At 32.1% G+C, this 22,899-nt stretch overlaps 2 protein-coding genes across 2 annotated transcripts; both read left to right on the top strand.

Annotated features, from left to right (window-relative positions):
• The first annotated feature begins 235 nt into the window (after positions 1–235).
• LOC139899858 (uncharacterized) lies at positions 236–15,150 on the top strand. The gene is made up of 7 exons (XM_071882687.1): positions 236–242; positions 326–399; positions 12,560–12,588; positions 12,696–12,844; positions 12,990–13,154; positions 13,294–14,634; positions 14,753–15,150. Exons 1-7 carry the CDS (start codon positions 236–238, stop codon positions 15,148–15,150), a joined length of 2,163 nt encoding a protein of 720 aa, XP_071738788.1.
• Positions 15,151–15,343: 193 nt separating this feature from the next.
• Positions 15,344–16,462, top strand: LOC139899859 (uncharacterized). The gene has a single exon (XM_071882688.1). The coding sequence runs from the start codon at positions 15,344–15,346 to the stop codon at positions 16,460–16,462; it is 1,119 nt and encodes a 372-aa protein (XP_071738789.1).
• The last annotated feature ends 6,437 nt before the right edge of the window (positions 16,463–22,899 follow it).

A 22,899-nucleotide genomic window follows, 5' to 3' on the forward strand; every position in this document is an offset into this window, starting at 1 on the left:
TCATGCGTAGAATTGATTTTTTATGATGTTAATTTTGTATTCATTAAATCAATAGTGTATTGCACAACTTTTTAAATCACAACCCTAACATATGTGTTGGATTTGATTACAGAAATTGGGATTTAATGTTCACATATTCTATAGAAGTTCACAGGTTTTGTATAATGTTATCTGATTTAGTGAAACTCGATTCTCCAACTTGTAAGCTTATTTGTTTTTGTCTATTCTTGATACTATGACCTGTAAGGTTATGATCATATAAAGATCATTTTATGATACTGTTATATTCTGATATGTGAATCTTTCTGTGTTATAGTTTGACCAGTTGCAGTGAGATTGAAACCTCAAAATAGCAACAAATCGGTAGCAGCTGCCGATTTTGCAAATTGTGTACCAGAGGTGTGCAACATCATACATCTCATACGTTATATATGCTCCAAAGGTAAATTGAGCTACAATTTTACTATTAATATTATTTGTTGTTTGGAGTTTAGACACTGGATTTTGTGTTCATATTAAACTGCTTAATTACGAAAGAACAGTTAGGGCTCAGATACCTATTATTTTGATGAGGTGCTCACTGAGTTTGCATCCTAGAACCGAGTTTATAAAGTACACTACTGTTTATGCTTTTATCTGATAAAAATTCTTATTATTTTATATCTGCTTTTTAGTTGATATTTTTGGCGAATGTCATGATGATGATTAGTTAGGTTAGGTTAGGTATCAACTTTTGAAGAAGATAAATCAAACCAGCAACTTTGACTTATCCTCATTTCAACACATAAGTCTTTTTTTTTTTTTGGGATATTTTGGGTGATGTTCATGGGTTGGAAACTTTGGTGGAAGGTAAGGAACAATATTAAGATGTTTGAGATGAAAGATTGGGTCAAAATCGTGCATTGTGCAATATATGGTGATTTATTAATCTCACTTACTTTGACTAATGTACTTAGTATTGGTTAATTTGGAGACGAAGCATGTATTCAGTTTATAATTCGAATCTATGTGAGTTCGAGACAGGACTGGTACCTGTTCTCTGGTTTATTTTGATAGTCGACTCTATGGTCAAGAGAAGTATATTGTGGTTGAATGTGAAAGCAGAAAATGTAAGTTAATGATGTTTTGTAGTTTTGACTTTATTAATGTTCTTTTATAATATGTTGATTGTTCTTTTATACTATGTTCTTTTATTAGTGTTCTTTTATAATATGTTGATTGTTATAAAAGAATTGTCTTTTCTCTATTCTTTGGTCTTTACTTAACGGGATATTTATTTAGGATATTTATTTATGCCAAATTCATTTTGTACTACAGTGTCAAAGTTATTCATAAAGATATGAGGTTTTTAATGGAAGTGCTTTTGATTTTCTACATTTACTGCTTATTTGTTGTATGTGGGGGTTAACTTTGATGAAGAATGACTTTGTGATGAAGGTGTAGTGATCAGTGGGATTCTGGTCAAGTTGTTACCATCAAAATTATGCATTAAAGCAATCTATTGTTTCCTACATTTCATTTTTCTACCATCATCATCATCCATGCTTGCTTCTCAAGACCAATTTGTTTGCTGTATTCATAGCCCTAATGATTTTTTTGTTGTATGTCGATAATTATGAGAATTATCTTACGGATGCCAAACAACATACTTAGAACTCTCCCGTAGTCCAGTGAGTTCCTTTTTGATCATATACATTCGTTTACGCCTTTCGTGTGGGTTGGAACTTACACGACAAGAAAATTTGCTACCTTAGTACTTAATGTTAGAGTTTCGACCGCCATTTTCCGGGGGCCTTAATTTCTACAAGAATGTAAGTGTGGTTATATTCATATATCATTAAATAAAACCCGTAATTTCACGGGTCATTAAACTAGTTTCTATTAAAATTCTATAATGATGATGTCATGATTAGGCTAATTCTTTTGTTAAGAAAAAAATTAAAAATAAAAAAAAATCTAAGTCATCTTGATAATGTCATTAACATTAATTAAATATTTTATTTATATATTTAAGTTAATTGAAATTCACTTAGCTATATCTAAAAATTCCGTATATGTAGCAATTAATAATAAAGATTTATTGTTATCCATAATTTAATTTGATGTTATATTGTTAGTTAACGATTCATGCCTATAAATTTGGCAACACTCTAAATATTACCATAAAATAATATAGACTAGCTTTAAAAAATATAAAGTGATTCTCACTATAATCAGTTTATGGAATTTATGAGGGCATGAATAATACTAATAATTTTAAAGGCATGTTTAGTGAAGGTTTCATTTACATATAAATTGATTTTAATAATTATTTAAAGAATCATACATTTAACTCTTATTCAATTATACGTATAAAATCTATTTTATAGTATATAATATAAATCTCTAAAATGATAATGTTATAAATAAGGATTATCTAAGTTTAAAAAAAAAATTCAAAAAGAAAGAAAAAATTTGATGATGTCATTAAAATAATTAATTATTTTTAATAAAAATATTAACATGTTAATTGTATGATATATGAAGCATTATGTAACCTTATGATAAAATAGTCTATGAGTGTGTTTGGGTGACGAGCTTGTTGGAACTTATGGGAGCTTATATGAGCTTATAGGAGCTTGAGCTTATGATTTTAATAAGCTCCAAGTCATAAGCTTCGTTTGGTAGAGAAAAAAAGTAGAGCTTATGAAAATCATAAGCTCTGAAAAAATAAGCTACTTTTAGTAACTTATGAAAAAAAGTAGAGCTTATGAACTGGAAAATAAGCTCCAGCTAGTTTACCAAACACTTGTAAAAAATAATAAGCTCCAGCTACCAGCTTTAAAAATAAGCTCCAGCTCCAGCTCTATCTCATAAGCTCCAGCTCCAGCTACTTTCATCCAAACACACCCTATAACCATATGTACAATATTCGAAACATTATGTACAACCTTATGATAAAACACCCCCATGACCATATATACAAACTTTAAAACAAATTGTACAATCTTTTACAAAACACACCATGAACACTTGTACAAACTTTGAAGCATATTGTACAACCTTCATATAATAATTGTATTTTAGAAAAAAATTAAAGAGACATTAGTTATTACTAAAAATAATTATTAAAAATATAAATACTCAGTTTTAGAGCAAACTTTAATACTAACTCCGTCTCATTTTAAGTGTTTACCTTTCTATTCTGGACTGTCCCATTTCAAGTATCCACTTGATATTCAACCAATCAGAAAAGGTTATTATGGAGAGAGAAGATTTCTGATTGGTGGGGAATGAAGTTAGTGGGATTTCTTAAAACTTTGTGCAAAAAGTAAGTGGACACTTGTAGTGAAACGGAGGGAGTATTATTATATTATTATTATTATTCAAATATATGTTTTCTTCGTGAGATTAATTACGTTACATATGTATGTAAAATACATGTTTCAATAAAATATTGTAATGTAACTTTTATAACAAGAAAAATAATAATTGTGATGAAAATTGGAAAAAATGGTGGGAGAATAAATGTAGTTTATTTATTCTGACTAAGTTAAGTATATCAATATGTTTGTAAAAACAACGACAAGTTTCTTAGTCAGAATATGTGGTTTCACGGGTCATTAAACTAAATGACTTTAGCATTTACATTCACTTAATAGCTAAAACATATCTTTAAACTATTTCGTTTAAACAAACTCATAATTTCACAGGTCATTTTACTGGTATATTTTCGATCTCACGTGCACAAGTCACAAGAGAGTGACAAGTGAAAGAGATTTCGGAATGTGGGACCCAATATTGGACAATCTTAAGAGCACTCCCTATGGGTTAGTTACCCGTCTTCATAAGCTTATGTGGCACTAGTTACCCACATGGTGCTATAGGCACCGGTTCATTATGGGTGCTACTTATAAGACTTCACCATCAATTTGGCGATGGATTATATGGAGTAGCAGCATATTTGGTCCACACTCGGTCCCACTTGTTTCTTTTGTGGTCATATGACACTAATTTAAATATATTATGTGGGTTCCATATTACTAATGATTTGTGCAACAAAAACGTACAAATTTTAATTCATGATCTACAACACCTTTTAATGCCTTATGTACAAGCTATAGTTCATATTGTACAACACCTTTGAATACATTATTTAAAAGTAACAAATACAAAAAATATTGGTAGTCTGATGTGTAATTTATATATATAAAAAGGTAATTATTTTGTGTTAATTAAAATAAATAATAAAGAAAATAATTACCGACGTGGCAGTTAAGAGGAAGATAGTTTTAGTCATTATAGGCAGTGTTTAGTTATAAGATTTTATATGTTAGTTATAAGATTTTGAGGCTGATGTGGCGCTGATGTGGCAAGTTAAGAAAATGAATAGTTTAGTTACGATAAGGAGTGGCCTAAGTGTACATTGATTACTAATGACTATCCTACTTTATATGTACACAACCATTTTTTACACATACACAACCAAATATGTTTTACAGTGTTGTACAGTACAACATTGTAAATCATATTTAGTTGTGTATGTGTTAAAAATGGTTATGTACATATCATCACCCTCAATTAATACTGGCTCAAGAATATATGTTCTTATCTCTAACCCCTAACTATATCATATCATATTTACTAAACTACCCTTTTCTAAATACATTCGATAAATCCATCAAGTACGCCAACAAGGTAGATCAATGGCATTGCATATTACGTTAGCTATAAATTTGATATTTTGATATATTTTAATTGTATATTTCAAGTTCAAATTAACATATGTTTTGTTATTTATCATACGATCCTGTGATATCTTTCAATCGTCATCATATCATAGATTCCTGATATGGGTGCAAATCAATAATCCTATTCGCAGTGATAAAGATTGAACAATTTTATGAAAGAGACCGAATATTAGATGTTTATAAAGAAGACCAAATTATTTTTTTTAGCGTACAACATAAATTTTTAATACGTTGATAATATTTCAAACAAGATATGACTTATCCTAGACATGCGGATCTGAACTTAAGGTAACAATAAAATATAATTTAAGTCATTTGAGTTATAAGCGTTTGAGCTTTTGAATTAACGAATTTAGAATCCGTATGAGTGATATAATTAAAACAGTTTTAGTTCTTAAATTTTGTGAACCTTCACCATTTAGATTTATATCTCTTTTCATTCAGAATATAATATGATTTAGTTGATTCAAAGAATTAAACGTTTGTAATTCAAAATACCAAAACTTTCATTGTAATGTGGAGGCCACAACCCCTCCCTTCCCTAAAGCTTTGCCCTTGCCTATTCGTAGGCCACTCTCTATCGTAACTAAACTATTCATCCTCTTTACCTTCCACATCAGCGCCACATCAACACCAATATCCTATAACTAACTCATAACTAAACACTTCATATCATGACTAAAACAATACTCCTCTTAATATACAACGTACAAGCAATAAAGCATCAAGTCCAACATTAAAAAGCACTGGGACCCGCAATTCCTATAACTCATCCGTTAAATCTATGGTGAAAGCGGGTAACTAACGCGGATAACTAAGTGGTGCCTATGATTAGTTACGGGTAATGAGCGGGTAATGGGCGGGTAACTAAAACCATAGGGGTGGTCGTACAATTAACTTGTTGAACTTTTATTTATACTTTACATACACTTGTCGAATCTTTGTTTATCGGTGATGGTTTGTTCACCAACTATTAGCCACACATCATAGAAATTGCTTTATAATATTGTAGTGTACTGTAATTTAAAGCATGATTAGTGATAGTGATGTAGATGTAATTTTTGGTGGTATATAAGTTACATCTCTTTGTTAGTTAGTAATTTACAATCTAATATTTCGATAACTTAGTGATTTATAAGTTACATCTCTTTGTTAGTTATATAAAGAAAAGGATATATAATTTAATACTTCGATAACTTGTGATCAAGGTTGCAAAACATGTGAGACGGAGTCGAGATGGTTGAGTCCTAAAAAGGTCGAGATGTTCGAGACGGGGTCGAGACGGGGGTCGAGACGGACGCTAATCAAAGTTGACTTTTGAATATATAAGTATATAAATGTATATATGTATGCATATTTTAAATCGAAAAAATTTAATTTACTAATTTATACCCATAATCGCTATCGCAGTTAATTTAATACAAAAAGTTTAAATTAAAATACGACAAAGTTGACCGATTTTACCGATTTTATGGTTTTTTCTAATTTTGACAAACTTTGACCCGATTTTTTTCAACTTTGACACAAATTTTGACCGTTGACTGTCATATTAGACGGTTTTCTTCGAGACGGGACGTGGTAGTCACCAAACCATCGCAACGGGCGTCGCAACGACTTGAGACAGGGTGTTTTGCACAGTGCTTGTGACATCCAACAATAATTGCTAAAAAAAAAAATTATAAGGTGATAAAGTATATTTGATGTTCAAAAGTATAAGATAATAATGAAAGAGATTTATTAAAAGGGTAACGTCTTATTTACATGCATGTGAAGTTATGGCCTTATGGGGCAATGAATTTATTATTAATTCAAAGGAAATTCAAAATCAAATATCTAAATTAGATAATTAGAATAAATCAGAACTTGAGTGGATTGTGAATGAACATAATTTGTTGTTACTACTAAACATAGATTTAGTCATATATAAAAATTACTACAGTACTAAACATAAAGTTTGTTATACGGAGAAAAGGGAGTATAATGGTTAAACACTCATGCGCGCGCGCGCGCGCACACACACACACACACACACATATATATATATATATATATATATATATATATATATATATATATATATATATATCGCCAATTACGAATCCACTATAAGTTGGAGCAAAATTTTAGATTTACGTGATAGAAGCGTGCATTCGGTTTGTTTTAAATCCCCAATAAAAATACTATCAAACTACATATTAGGTGCAAATGATAATAAGTCAATTTATACTTAACAATATTCTTATACTAGTTAAAGACCCGCGAATTCGCGAATTTTTTTTAAGAAAATATAGTAAAGTAGAAACGGAGTTTTTGTAACTTGGTTTTCGATTGTTATAGCAAAGAATCAAATGATTTTTTGTCAAATTCTTCGGGGGCTATAAACAGATTAGCGAAGTAATATAAAGCATAAACAACTATGAACAACAATCTAAATAAAATACATTTTACATAACATAAATCAATCAAATTACTAAATTAAGTTTCATGTAGCATCAATATAACATTTGAAATACTGATAAACAGAGTTCATAGATCATAACACGGTTTAAATGTGCATTACAAAAAGAATAATAGAGTTCAAAGATAGCCCTCAAAGATGATTTTAATTAAAAAATAAATAAATGAACATAACACTAACGTTATACAAAAATGCTAATATCCACACCATATGATGTACTCTACCACATTGTGTCCATAATGCCAACAATGGTTTCTGAAAACTCGCAACGATCTTTGTATGAAAGCCACTCAATTTGTCAGGTTTTTAACCCCATGTACATCTGTACCTATTTGAGGAATGACTCAACCAACAAAAAAGAATTATCGTTATATTTTCAGAAAAGGCAAGTTTCTTATTATTATACACATACTAATAGCAAGTGGGATTTTTGGCTTCCCGTTGGTCCACCTGTCCACCCTCCTCCGACAAACTGCTACTGCTCACCTTTTGCCCTATGTTGTCGATCGGCCAAAAGAACCGGGAAGGGAGTGGTGAACGGTCCGAGCTGGAATTATTATTTAAAAAACCATCACGAGGGGTTGCTTCATCATCTGTACAGATAGTACAGACATGTATTGTTGTGCCATACTTCCCATACCTTGGACACCTCGGCCTTCATGAACAACATGCTTCTTTGTTTACAACTCTAATATCTTCTCCAATTCCAACTCTAATTCCAGTTTTCGTATTGCAAGGCAAGCTCCATTTTCTCTTGATTCCACCTTTCGGTTTATCAGCACATGTATTTGGTATTCCATTTCTTAATTAATGCTTCCTATTGAATTTCTTAATTAGTATTATTGATTATTATTGATTGCTGCATGTTGATAATACGTTCGATTTGTATGTATCGAATCAGTGGCTACTCCACTTAGAGTGGAGTGGGGTCAAAGGACCCCATTAGTTAAATATTTTTATGTATAAATTACTACTAAAATTATATAGGACACCACTAAATTTACAGATAGGACCCCATAAATTTTCAAAATTAGTGATTTATATGGAAGTAAATTTTCATTCATTAGAAATTTTTTTTACAAGATATCACTCATATTGTATGGGACCCCATTGAATTACGATCCTAGAATCGCCACTGTATCGAATGCACATGATTTACAAACTCTTCAACTTACTATGTTTATCTTAATTTTTTAGAAGCTTTTGAATTATGATGTGTGAAATAGTTTGAATAATCAACATATATTTCTTATTTAAAATCTCTTCAGGTTAGTGAAATGTTCCGTTCATATTGATTATAAACGTTCCATATTAATTGATTTCGTTGCGAGGTTTTGACCTCTATATGAGACGTTTTTCAAAGACTGCATTCATTTTTAAAACAACCATAACCTTTATTTTATCAATAAAGGTTTTAAAAACATTACGTAGATTATTAAATAATGATAATCTAAAATATACTGTTTACACACGACCATTACATAATTGTTTACAATAGAAATATATTACATCGACATATGTTTCTTGAATGCAGTTTTTACACAATATCATACAAACATGAACTCCAAATCTTGTCCTTATTTTAGTATGCAACAGCGGAAGCTCTTAATATTCACCTGAGAATAAACATGCTTTAAACGTCAACAAAAATGCTGGTGAGTTATAGGTTTAACCTATATATATCAAATCGTAACAATAGACCACAAGATTTCATATTTCAATACACATCCCATACATAGAGATAAAAATCATTCATATGGTGAACACCTGGTAACCGACATTAACAAGATGCCTATATAAGAATATCCCCATCATTCCGGGACACCCTTCGAATATGATATAAATTTCGAAGTACTAAAGCATCCGGTACTTTGGATGGGGTTTGTTAGGCCCAATAGATCTATCTTTAGGATTCGCGTCAATTAGGGTGTCTGTTCCCTAATTCTTAGATTACCAGACTTAATAAAAAGGGGCATATTCGATTTCGATAATTCAATCATAGAATGTAGTTTCACGTACTTGTGTCTATTTTGTAAATCATTTATAAAACCTGCATGTATTCTCATCCCAAAAATATTAGATTTTAAAAGTGGGACTATAACTCACTTTCACAGATATTTCCTTCATCGAAAATAAGACTTGGCCACGGATCGATTCACGAACCTATACAAATATGTACATATATATCAAAGTATGATCAAAATATAATTACAACCATTTTTATTATGTTTTAAAGATTTGAGTGTATTAAGTCAGCTGTCGTCGTTAGTAACCTACAACTAGTTGTCCACAGTTAGATGTACAGAAATAAATCGATATATATTATCTTGAATCAATCCATGACCCAGTGTATACACGTCTCAGGCTATATCACAACTCAAAGTATATATATTTTTAGAATCAACCTCAACCCTGTATAGCTAACTCCAACATTACTGCATATAGAGTGTCTATGGTTGTTCCAAATAATATATATACATGGGTCGATATGATATGTCAAAACATTTGCATACGTGTCTATGGTATCCCAAGATTACATAATATATTAGAATACATGTATAATACAATATAAGATAGCTAGGATATGATTTGTATAGATTTGTTAAACATTTCCCGTAGCTAAAAAGATCAAAAATATCCAATCTTGTTTTACCCATAACTTCTTCATTTTAAATCCGTTTTGAGTGAATCAAATTGCTATGGTTTCATATTGAACTCTAATTTAAGAATTCAAACAGAAAAAGTATAGGTTTATAGTCGGAAATTTAAGTTACATGTCAATTAGTAAAGAGTTAGTCATTTCCGTCGAAAGAACGACATCTTGATGACCATTTTGAAAAACATACTTTCACTTTGAGTTTAACCAAGATTTTTGGATATAGTTTCATGTTCATATGAAAAATCATTTTCCCAGAAGAAAAACTTTTAAATCAAAGTTTATCATAGTTTTTAATTATCCAAACCAAAACAGCCCCCGGTTTCACTACGACGGCGTATATCCGATTTTATGGTGTTCATCGTGTTTCCAGGTTTTAATTCATTAAGTTAGCATATCATATAGATATAGAACATGTGTTTAGTTGATTTTAAAAGTCAAGTTAGAAGGATTAACTTTTGTTTGCGAACAAGTTTAGAATTAACTAAACTATGTTCTAGTGATTATAAGTTTAAACCTTCGAATAAGATAGCTTTATATGTATGAATCGAATGATGTTATGAACATCATTACTACCTCAAGTTTTCTGGATAAAACTACTGAAAATGAGAAAAATGGATCTAGCTTCAAAGGATCCTTGGATGGCTTGAAAGTTCTTGAAGCAGAATCATAACACGAAAACAGTTCAAGTAAGATTTTCACTCGAAATAAGATTGTTATAGTTGTAGAAATTGAATCAAAGTTTGAATATGAATATTACCTTGAATTAGAAAGATAACCTACTGTAAATAACAAAGGTTCCTTGATCTTAGATGATTACTTGGAATGGATTAGAAAGCTTGGAAGTAAACTTGCAAACTTGGTAGTATTCTTGATTTTTATGAAACTATACTTATGGAATTTATGAAGAACACTTAGAACTTGAAGATGGAACTTGAGAGAGATCAATTAGATGAAGAAAATTGAAGAATTAAAGTGTTTGTAGGTGTTTTTGGTAGTTGGTATATGGATTAGATATAAAGGATATGTAATTTTATTTTCATGTAAATAAGTCATGAATGATTACTAATATTTTTGTAATTTTATGAGATATTTCATGCTAGTTGCCAAATGATGGTTCTCACATGTGTTAGGTGACTCACATGGGCTGCTAAGAGCTGATCATTGGAGTGTTTATACCAATAGTACATACATCTAAAAGCTGTGTATTGTACGAGTACGAATACAGGTGCATACGAGTAGAATTGTTGATGAAACTGAACGAGGATGTAATTGTAAGCATTTTTGTTAAGTAGAAGTACTTTGATATGTGTCTTGAAATCTTTCAAAAGTGTAAGAATACATATCAAAACACAACATTTATATACATTCTAATGGAGTCGTTAAGTCTTCGTTAGTCGTTACATGTAAGTGTTGTTTTGAAACCTTTAAGTTAACGATCTCAATTAATGTTGTTAACCCAATGTTTATTATATCAAATAAGATGTTAAATTATTATATTATCATGATATTAAGATGTTTGAATATCTCTTAATATGATATATACATTAAAATATCGTTACAACGATAATCGTTACATATAAGTCTCGTTTTGTAATTCTTGAGTTAGTAGTCTTGTTTTTACATATGTAGTTCATTGTTAACACACTTAATGATATATTTAAATATCATTTTATCATGTTAAATATAGTGTATCAATATCTTAATATGATACATATGTATTTAGTAGACGTTATCATAACGATAATCGTTATATATATCATTTCGAGTTTCTTAACTTAGTAATCTTATTTCTTATGTATATCACACATTGTTAATATATTTATTGAGATACTTACTCATCATAATCTTATGTCAACCATATATATATGTCTATATATACCACAACATGTAGTTTTTACAATTTTGTAACGTTCGTGAATCGCCGGTCAACTTGGGTGATCAATTGTCTATATGAAACTTATTTCATTTAATCAAGTCTTAACAAGTTTGATTGCTTAACACGTTGGAAACATTTAGTCATGTAAATATCAATCTCAATTAATATATATAAACATGGAAAAGTTCGGGTCACTACAGTTAGCATGTTTGTGTTTTTTAAAATTCCATTGCAAAATTCCTGAACAACGTGTTTATATTTCTTTTTAAAATGTATTTAACTCGCATTGAAAATATCTCTGTATATATGTATGTTTTGACAGAACATGTATTTGTTATTTAGAACCTCTTTAGGTTAGCATGTTTGTGTTTTTTTAACTTCCATTGCAGAAATCCTGAACAGCATGTTTATGTTTTTTTTAAACGTATTTAACTACAATTGAAAATATCTCTGTATCTGTGTATGTTTTGACCTCTTATATGTATATGTATCATAAACTACTTTGCACCATATGTGCAAATTAGTTTGAATAGTTAACATAAATTTGTTATTTAGAGCTTCCTGAACTTTTGATTACAAACAACATATGAAAAAGCAAAATAGCACCATTATCTTCAAATTAGTTTGAATAGTTAACATAAATTTGTTTCATAGAACTTCCTGAACTTTTGTTTACAGACACCATAGGAAACAGCAAAATAATTGAAATGGAGTTTATTCATTTATATTATTTTTTATACCATTTTGATTGTTTTCCCCTGTAATCTTATAAATAAATTGCATTAGGGTTTATTAATTGATATTAACATCTTTAAAAATTATTGCCTTTAATTCAGGCCCGTGCAATTGCAGTTCATCCTTCCAGGTAATTTCTTTGCTTTTTTTGTTATTTAATATGTTGTTATCGTGGGCTGTGTTGTTCCTTCGATAGTATGTGCTACCTTTCATTGATGGAATGCTTCGTCTCTATAGTGCTGTTATTTTTTTTTGTCTTCATAATTGTGTTGCTGATTATAATGGTGAGAGCTGCGAGAAAAAGAAAAAAAAGGATGACAAAACAGATACACCCAATGATGTGGTCTCTGTACACCAAGCTGCAAAGCGGGCATCTCTACGCAGGTGTAATTTGGAAGCATCGTCATCAACAACTTACAATCATACGTTAGTTATTCTTGCAATTCTTATAAATTTTTTGCCTCTTTTTTCGTGTGTTTGTTAGCTGTTTTTAGATCTTATTTGTGAATTTGTAAATTCCTTTTTGACCAGGCGTCGTAAATTCCGGGCCTGCACTGCAGTTACTTACTCCATTACTTCAACATGGAGTTACACCCATATATAGTTTGTCTGCAGCTTTCGATTCTTCAGGTGGTGTATTTCCCTCAATGCACTCATTGGCATTTTTTTGGTGTTTCTCTAGAGGTTCTCTAGCAAGTATTTTTATGCATACTTTGGCAATGTTGTTGTATATTTGTTATTCTTGCCCTGTTGTTTAGTCATTTTTTTTCTGTATTTTTAAAGCCACTTACGGCCCTTGGATTTGTTGTCTTGATTGTTTTTTCCTTTTTTTCAGCTATCTCTCCTTTGTATCGTGACTGTGGTGATTGCACATACGTTTGTGCCCATTGCGGATCCCTGTTTTGGCATGCCGAACACATCAGATCATACTTCAAGGACAAAAAACTCCACTATCATTGTTGCTGTGAGAACGGCTGTGTGCAGTTACCAAGCTATGAAGAACCTCCTGGCGCTTTGAAGGAACTTTTAGAAACACGTGGTTTCATGGATAACGTCCGTGCTTACAATCAGATGTTCAGTATGACCTCTTTCGGTGCTCGCATTGATGTGACCATAAATGACGGCCGGTCTCCGTATGTTTTCAAAGTTTTGGGCCAGATTTACCACTGGATTGGTTCCCTGTGCCCTCAACCGGGAGCGTGTTCGAGGTTTCTGCAGCTTTACATCTACGATACGGGCAGCGAGGTTGAAAACAGAATGGCCCATTTTGATGGCGGAGATTCAGATCGAATCTGTGAAGGTATTGTGCGCAAGCTTATTCATATGCTCGATTCGCATAACGAGCTTGTGAGACTGATTCGGACAGCCAGAGATAAATGTAATGCTGCCGAGATTCCTACTTTCAAAATTCGATTGTTCAGTGTCACCGGATCAAAGCAGCATAGCCTTCCTACTTATGATGCAATAGGGGCTATTGTCTTTGATGCTGGTCCGCAGGCACTTTCGGATTATGATGTAATAATCCACCCAAGGTCTGAGTACCCTAGGCGAGTTAACAAACTCCATCCGTCATATATGTCGCTACAATTCCCATTGATGTTCTTTTTTGGCGAACCAGGTTTCCATCCCGGTTTAAAGTTGGTTGATGCTCCAGGTTCCACTGGTGGTCGGGTTAGAAAAATGACGATGAATATGTTCTATTGCTACCAGCTTCATGATAGGTTCAATTCTTACAGCCTCATGTTGAGGCTGGGGCGACTCTTTCAGCAGTACGTTATCACGGTCTATTGTAGTATTGAATTAGATCGGATGGATTACATTAGGAAGAAACGGAAAGATATCAGAAAAGATTACCTCTCGGGTTTGTACGACGCCATTAGCAGAGGTGATCAGAACAGTTCAGACGTGGGCAGTAGAACTATCCTCCCAGCTTCTTTCACCGGTGGTCCCCGTTATATGTACAGCCACTACCTTGATGCCCTGGTGATTTGTCGTGTTTTTGGGAATCCACAGTTCTTTGTCACTTTTAATTTCAACGTTAGGTGGCTAGAAATAGCTCGGTATCTGCAGCCTTTTCCTCGGCTTACTGCATCAGACCGGGCTGATATTGTCGCGCGTGTTTTCCACTTCAAAGTCAAAGAATTTGTTACTTTTTTAAAAGACGGGAAACCACTAGGTGACTTTAGAGGATGTAATACTACAACATAATTTCCCCTTACTTTTGTATTTAGTTGATTATGTCATTTATATTTTCTTTAATCGTTGCTAACAGCATTTTTTTCAACTTTTTTTAGTTCTGTATACCATTGAGTTCCAGAAAAGAGGGTTACCCCATTGTCACACATTAGTGTGGTTGCATTCCTCATCCTCATCACCTATAAGCGAAAGAATAGATGATTACATATCTGCTGAACTTCCTGACCCGAGAACCGACCTCGCTGGTTATGCGTTGATCTCCGCCACTATGATGCATGGACCCTGTGGCATTCCAAACTTACGTGCATCATGCATGGAAGGGCCTACTTGCACAAAAAAATTTCCAAAAAAATACAACGACAAAACCTTCTTTGATGCTGATGGCCGTGCACACTACCGAAGGCATAATACTGGTGTGTATACAACGAGTTCCGGGGTCCATCTCGATAACAGCTATGTAGTTCCTTACAACAGACTACTTTGTATGACTTTCTAAGCTCATATAAATGTTGAGTGTTGTGGCTCAACAAGCATGATCAAATACCTGTTCAAATACATTTCAAAGGGTACCGACCGCATTGCTGCTCGCATATCCAAACCAGTTGGTAGTAACAACCGCACGAGGCCACAGGTCTCTCAACCAGTAGATGAACTTCAGATTTTTATAGATGATCGTTTCATTTGCCCGCATGAAGCTTGCTGGCATATTTTTAACTTCCCAATTCATCATCGTGAAACCGGCAGTTCAGATCCTGGCTGTCCATTTGGAGAATATGCAGCTTATGAAGTTCCGTGGCAACCAACCACTTCAAGAAATTGTCGAAAAAATGGAACAGAAGAAAACTACTTTGACTGAGTGGCTATGTTATAACGCCTCTTCTTCCACTGGCAGGCGCCTAACATATTTGGATTTTCCGTCTGAATTTGTTTGGTATCAAGCACAAAAAACCTGGAAATGTAGAGTGAATATTAACAAGTCTTCAATTGGAAGGATGTCATACATACTTCCCGCATTCGGAGAGGTTTTTTTTTTCTTCCTAAGAATGCTTTTATGCCATCAAAAGGGGTGCACAAGCTTTGTAGATATTAGAACCGTAAACCAGGTTGAATACCAGACATACCGTTCTGCTTGCGAGGTCGCTGGGCTCCTGGGTGATGATAAAGAATGGACTATAGCGCTAGAAGAAGCATCGGCATCCTCCACAGCTTCTCAGATACGGTCGCTTTTTACCCACATTCTGGTGTATTCTGTGGTCTCGAATCCGCTTGCTCTTTGGGAAAAGCACTGGGAAATGATGTTTGACGACATATCTCTGCGAGCAGCGGCCTCTTTGAAGATGGCAAAGCTACACATAAACAGTGATGACCTGCATAACTATGTTCTATATGAGGTTGAAATTCTCCTAAACCAGTGTGGAAAGACACTCAGCGACTTCACATTGCCACCTCTACAAGATGACCTTCTACTAGATCTTGCAAACTATTTGATCATGGAGGAGAGAAACTATGACCATGAATCACTTAGTGAGGAGCTGATTCATCTAGAATCAAGGATGAATGTGAAGCAGAAAAGAATCTACGAGCTGATACGTGATGCTTCCTCGAACAACAGGACAGAACTTGTGTTCGTTTATGGTCATGGTGGCACGGGCAAGACATTCTTATGGAAGGCCATAATCACGGGGCTAAGGGCCAACGGAAAGATTGTTCTTTCCGTAGCGTCATCCGGAATAGCATATTTGTTACTGCCTTCGGGCAGAACTGCTCATTCTCGATTCAAGCTACCAATTGACCTTACCGATGAGTGAATGTGCAATGTAAACAAAAACACCCAGATGGCCAAGCTACTCGAAAGCACAGATCTTATTGTGTGGGACGAGGCACCCATGAATAATAAACGATGCTTCGAAGCTCTTGATCGCAGCCTGCGAGACATTCTCGGCAACAAAAATTCGCCATTCGGAGGTAAGTCTATGATTCTCGGTGGTGACTTTAAACAAACATTACCCGTTCATAAAAAAGGCAAGAAATCAACTATAGTACGCTCTTACATTACATGTTCGTATTTGTGGCAGGAAATCAATGTGTTTGTATTTAGCGAAAATATGCGATTAATGCAGCCAGGGCTGACGCCATCGGAGAAGGAAAGAAACGTTGCTTTCTCCGTATGGTTACTGGATATTGGAAATGGCGAGGTTGGAACACGTGATTTAGAAGACCCGGTTAATAGTATTTGGGTACAAATTCCTAAAACCTACTGTGTTCCTGATGATGACAATGGGTTGGCGAATCTAATTTCTTTTATCCACCCCCAGAAACGTTGCAGAATCCCAATGCTGCAAAATTACAACAAAAAGCGATTGTTTGCCTGAAAAACGATGCAGCAGACACCATAAATAAGTTGGTCGTCTATATGGTTGATGGCCCGGTTACAACCTATGCAAGTTATGATACTGCTACACCATAAGGGAATGACGGTGGTGAGTCGGAACTACTATATCCAACAGAATACTTGAACACGCTAAATTATCCTGGCCTGCCACCGCACCTTCTCGAGCTAAAAATAGGGTTACCAGCTATTTTGTTGCAGAATATTAATGTCACAAGCTGTCTTTGTAATGGTACCAGGATGATAATTACTCAGCTCCTAACTAAAGCAGTTGAAGCTGAGATTATCACGGGCACAAGGGTTGGTGAAAAGGTCTTTTTCCCGAGGATGAACCTCATCCACAAAGAACCAACATTACCTTACGAGCTAAAAAGGCAGCAGTTCCCGCTAAAAGTTTTGTATGCAATGACCATAAATAAGAGCCAGGGCCAGTCCCTGAACAAAATAGGCGTTTATCTACCTAAACCAATTTTTGGCCACAGGCATCTGTATGTTGCGCTCTCAAGGGCTACATTACCAGATGGTTTGAAAATACTGATTAGACAGCATGAGGGCCAACAAGGAAATGTCACGAAAAATATCGTCTACACAGATTTCCTTTCCACAATAGCTGACTTCGATGCAACCCCGGTTGCTCATACTATCGATTAAAACAACACGTCCGCAAGAACATTATGTATATAGTGAATAATTTTTTTGGAATTATAATATTATTTCTTTTTTTGGAGTTTCACATTATGACACAGATTACAGCGTTAGTACAACTTGGAGCAGGCGATAGAAATAGGACTATCGCTGCAAGAATTTACCGAAAGTGGGTAACTTACAATTTTCACACTCAAGCACCAAACGGGTATTGTTGCATGCTGATTGATGAGATGGTATTCTTTCATCAACCCTTTACATCAATATTTTTTGGGCTTCATTTTAAAAAGTCTACCTGACATTTTTATGTATAATTCTACAGAGCTACCCTACGCTTGTCAACATGCGCTATTCTGACAAGGATTTTTTGGATGAGCTAATGAATTTAAATTCAGTCTATATGATAAGGAATTTCTCTTTCCATGTAACAACTAGGTGGGAGAAGGTGCTACCCGGGTCAACGACCCTTTCTTTTGATAGGAACACAACTTTTGAGCTTATGCCTAGGACACTATTCCCGGAGCACTATTTCCAGTTTGTTGCTTATAACCAGTTGCGTACACGCTTGACAAACACTACCGTACTTGCTGGTAAGTTCACTATAATAACAGCTATGTTTTAAAGAAATTGCGTACTAACTAATATGTTATTGACACAATCAGACTACATCGGGTCCATTGAATGGCTTGAAGATCCGATAGTGATGGGATATGTTAACCGTAATTAAGTTATACGAAGGACGATCAACCTCACAAACCTGAAGTAAGTTGCTCCTACATTTTATAAACAACATGATTAAATTACTTGCTTGAATTTTGTAAATGCAGCTCTAGCTGCTATTAATTGTATACCACTTTGTTTGCGTGTAACAATTCTAAACAATGTGGCATTTGTGTAGCGGAGATACAATTCAGCTCACCCTCTGGAATGACCTAGCTATGGCTTTTGATGCAGACACGTATGATTCTATGGAAAAACCTGTCATCTTAGCGGTCAGTTCATGTCGACCAAAGGTCTATCGTGGTATGCATCAAAATCCAAAATCCTTTACATAGTCACTAACAAATACCATGACTTACTCATACGTTTGTAACTGGTCTAACGCTAACTTTTATTACGGTTTGTGTAATGTAAAGGAGAGGTCCAGCTCAGCGCTTCTCAGGCCACACACTGTTACTTTAACCCACGTATACTAGAATTTCTCGATTCAATACATGAGTAAGCACCTCTCAAGCCTTAATCTTATTACTACTTTTGTAATAACACTGACAACAGTTTCCTGCAATGTGAACAAACAGGCACAGGGATCGGTACCTAGCAAGCCCACCTTTGGACATCAATTGAATTAGGTTTACTGCCTTGTCACTTGAACGGTACTGCAACATGATTCCTATCAGTGAACTGCTAACACACAATCTCAACAACTATCGGGTAAGCATGATGTTAAGAAATATTTGTGCATCTGTAAATACAATCTGTAAAACATGTACATTGGAAAAAAAAGTATATGTACATACATGAAAATAGACCAATACTAACTTGTGATGAATACAAAACACAATACTAACTTGTGATGAATACAAAACACATAAAGATTTCTTTCACATTTACATAAAGGCATGTCTTATCATCGCAGACATAGCAGCAGGTATTACTGCTTTCTAATTATACTTCACATTACATCATCGTATACATCTGAAATGTTTTAAAAACAGTTTGTGGAATTCACCTGCGAAGCCATTATCGAGCAAGTGGGTGGCAACAGGGATTGGTTCTACAAATGCTGCAATGATTGCTCATTGAAAGTGACGGAGGATGTAGATGACCCTACCAAATTCACTTGCAAGACCCACCAGACACAAGCAACCTTTAAACCCACGTAAGGAAAGAATTAAAATAATACTGCCTGCGCATCGTAGTTGCATCCTGTAACTATATTGTTTTTACATATGGTAGCTATTGTTTCAAGACAATTGTTAACGATACATCAACCACGACATTCTTCACGTTCTTCTCGGATGCTGGTAACCAAATTGTTGGCCACACATGTGAAGAGTTGGTCACAGTTGTGACGACCCGAAAATTTCTGACCAAATTTAAACTCCAACTAAATATGATTTCGACACATTAAGCAAAGTCTGTAATATTGAGTCTCAAAGTTTTTGAACTGTTTACATGGATTCAGTTAATCTTTGACCATTCCGATGATTCACGAACCTTTAATTGTAAACAAAAATGTATATATAAATAATGATATATGTAAATTACTATATATACAAAAAATTAAACTATTATATGATTTAGTTATTATGAAAGATAATTTATAATAATTTAAAACTTGTCATATGAAACTGTTTAGTTAATTATAGATGGTATATTGAATGTAAATGATTCTAATTTGTCAACAAAGTATTAAATGAGTTTATTTATTTCATTATATATAAAATTAATATATTTATCTATGTAATAAAACTTGATAACTAAAATATAACTATAGATATTGTAATTCGAATATATATATATATATATATATATATATATATATATATATATATATATATATATATATATATATGATTTTTATACATAATATATAGATAGGGAATTAGATACATTGGATTTGTTATATTAATAATTATTACCATGTAACATATAATATAATTAATAAATATTACATGATTAATGAGTTGTAATATTAATATATTAAATGTAATTACAAGTTTAATTATAGTTACTATATTATTATTAACATTAATATTAGTATTAGTAATATTATTAAAATTATAATACTGAAATTTGATACACTTTTATTTTTGTTGTTATTGATAATATCATTACAACTAGTAGTAAAGTTATGATGTTAGTTATTATGATTAATATCAGTCTTATATTTAGACAATATTATTATTAGTAGTAGTCTTTTATTGTTAATATTTGTATTAGTATTTACTAATAACATTATCAATGTCATTATTAATATTACTATGAACATTATCGTTAATAATTATTAATATCATTAACAGTATTATTTATTTGTTAAATTATATTAATAAAATCATTATTAATATTATTATTAGTATTATTATTAAATTATTTAATTATTAACTATGAGTTATTAGAATTATTGAGATTATTATCATTATTATAAATTTATTATTATTAATATTAATTATATACTTATTAATAGTATTAATATTAATATTATTAATAATTTGCATATATATTTATTATAATCAGATACATGTACAAAATACAGTATGTATATATTCAAAGATATATATACAGATATATATCTATATAAAACAGTATATACTTATCTAAATACAGCCGTATACGTATTCTGTTAGCCATCACCATCGCTTTAATTTTTTTCTTCTTTTTCTATTCTTAATTGGTACTCTTGTCGACACAATTGATACAATTGATGCTAGAAAACAATCTCAAACGAATCTGCTAACAACCCTCTGCAGCTTTTTATAATTTTTATATTTTTTGTGTACCTGATGATTTTATTCTGTCGACCAATTGGTTAGATAAATAAACGAATTAAATCGAATATATTGTTAAAACGACCAATTGTTAAAATTACACATCCTTAATATCAATTATCACGTGCATCTGTCTAAATCGAGTTAATTTTTAAAACAGAAAGGAAGTCTGAAACCAGTCGACCTGTTCTTGAGTTCAATTTCTTAACAGCTCTAATTTGAATTGTATTTTAAAATGTAATAATGAAATCCTGTTAGAAATCTTCCACTTAAACTATCTGGAAAGTTTCAGATGCCAATTTTTAGTATCAAATCCCAATTTTCGAGTCAAAGGTTCAAATTAAAAAGTCAAAATATTTGTTTATTGTAAAATTAGAATTGGTTTTGATATCTCCGGAACAATTGATGATCTGGAAAGATTCTATGAGTAATTTGGAAGCTATTTCATGAAGAAACTTCGATCTAAAACGTTCAAAATTTTGAAATTGGATTTAGAGTTCATCGAGTTCAAAAATGGCTGCCACAGCCTTTATTTTCTTTTATATTTTTTTTTCTGTGTTGATGAATCAATTCACTCACATCTGGGTTGTTACGATTCACTTCCAAGGTTTAATTAAATCCTAAATTGATTGTTATTGTGGATTCTTGTTGTGGTCATATTGGTGAAGGAGATGATTATTATGAGAAAATAGGATCACAGATTAAGTAGAAATAAGATAGAGTTTATTACAGAAAAATGAAACTGGAAGGATGGTTAAAGGGGTTAGCGGGTGAGCGTGAGGTCTCGGGTTCGGGCCCGGCTTGGGGCATTTCTTTTTATGAAGGGTTTATGAGGTAGTTTTCTTTTTATTTAGTATTTATTATTATTATTATTATTATTATTATTATTATTATTATTATTATTATTATTATTATTATTATTATTATTATTATTATTATTGTTATTACCATTTTCATTATTATTATTATTATTATTGTTATTATTGTCATGATTAATATTAGAATTATAATTAACATTAGTATTATAATTACTATTAGTATTATCATAGTTATAAGTAATATCACTATTATTATTATTATTACTATTATTATTATTATTATTATTATTATTATTATTATTATTATTATTATTATTATTATGATTATGAAAATAATACAAGTCATTATTGTTAGTATTAGTATCATTAGGATTAAACCGTTATTGTTATTATTATTATCATTTTTATTATCAATATTAACATTATTATTAGTATTATCATTATTATTATTATTATTATAAGTATCATTATTATTAATATTATTCCTAGTATTAATATTATTACAAATAAATATTAAATTATATAACAATATATTTAATACATATAACATAACTATACTAATATTTTAATAATAAATAATAATTATTTATCTAAAGTAAATAAAGTAAATATATCTAACTAAATTATTAATGAAACCTATAAATTATTAAATATAATAATTATATCACTAATAATATATAAATTTTGTTCGATTACAATTATATGTGTTAATATATATATATATATATAAATGTTATAGGTTCGTGAATCCGAGGCCAACCCTGCATTGTTCAGTTGTTCAATGCCGTCATATGTATTTTTACTACAAAATACAGTATTGTGAGTTTCATTACTCCCTTTTTAAATGCTTTTGCAATATATATTTTTGGGAATGAGAATACATGCGCTTTTATAAATGTTTTATG

Source organism: Rutidosis leptorrhynchoides, chromosome 3 (genome assembly GCF_046630445.1).
Source record: "Rutidosis leptorrhynchoides isolate AG116_Rl617_1_P2 chromosome 3, CSIRO_AGI_Rlap_v1, whole genome shotgun sequence".
Taxonomy (NCBI): domain Eukaryota; kingdom Viridiplantae; phylum Streptophyta; class Magnoliopsida; order Asterales; family Asteraceae; genus Rutidosis; species Rutidosis leptorrhynchoides.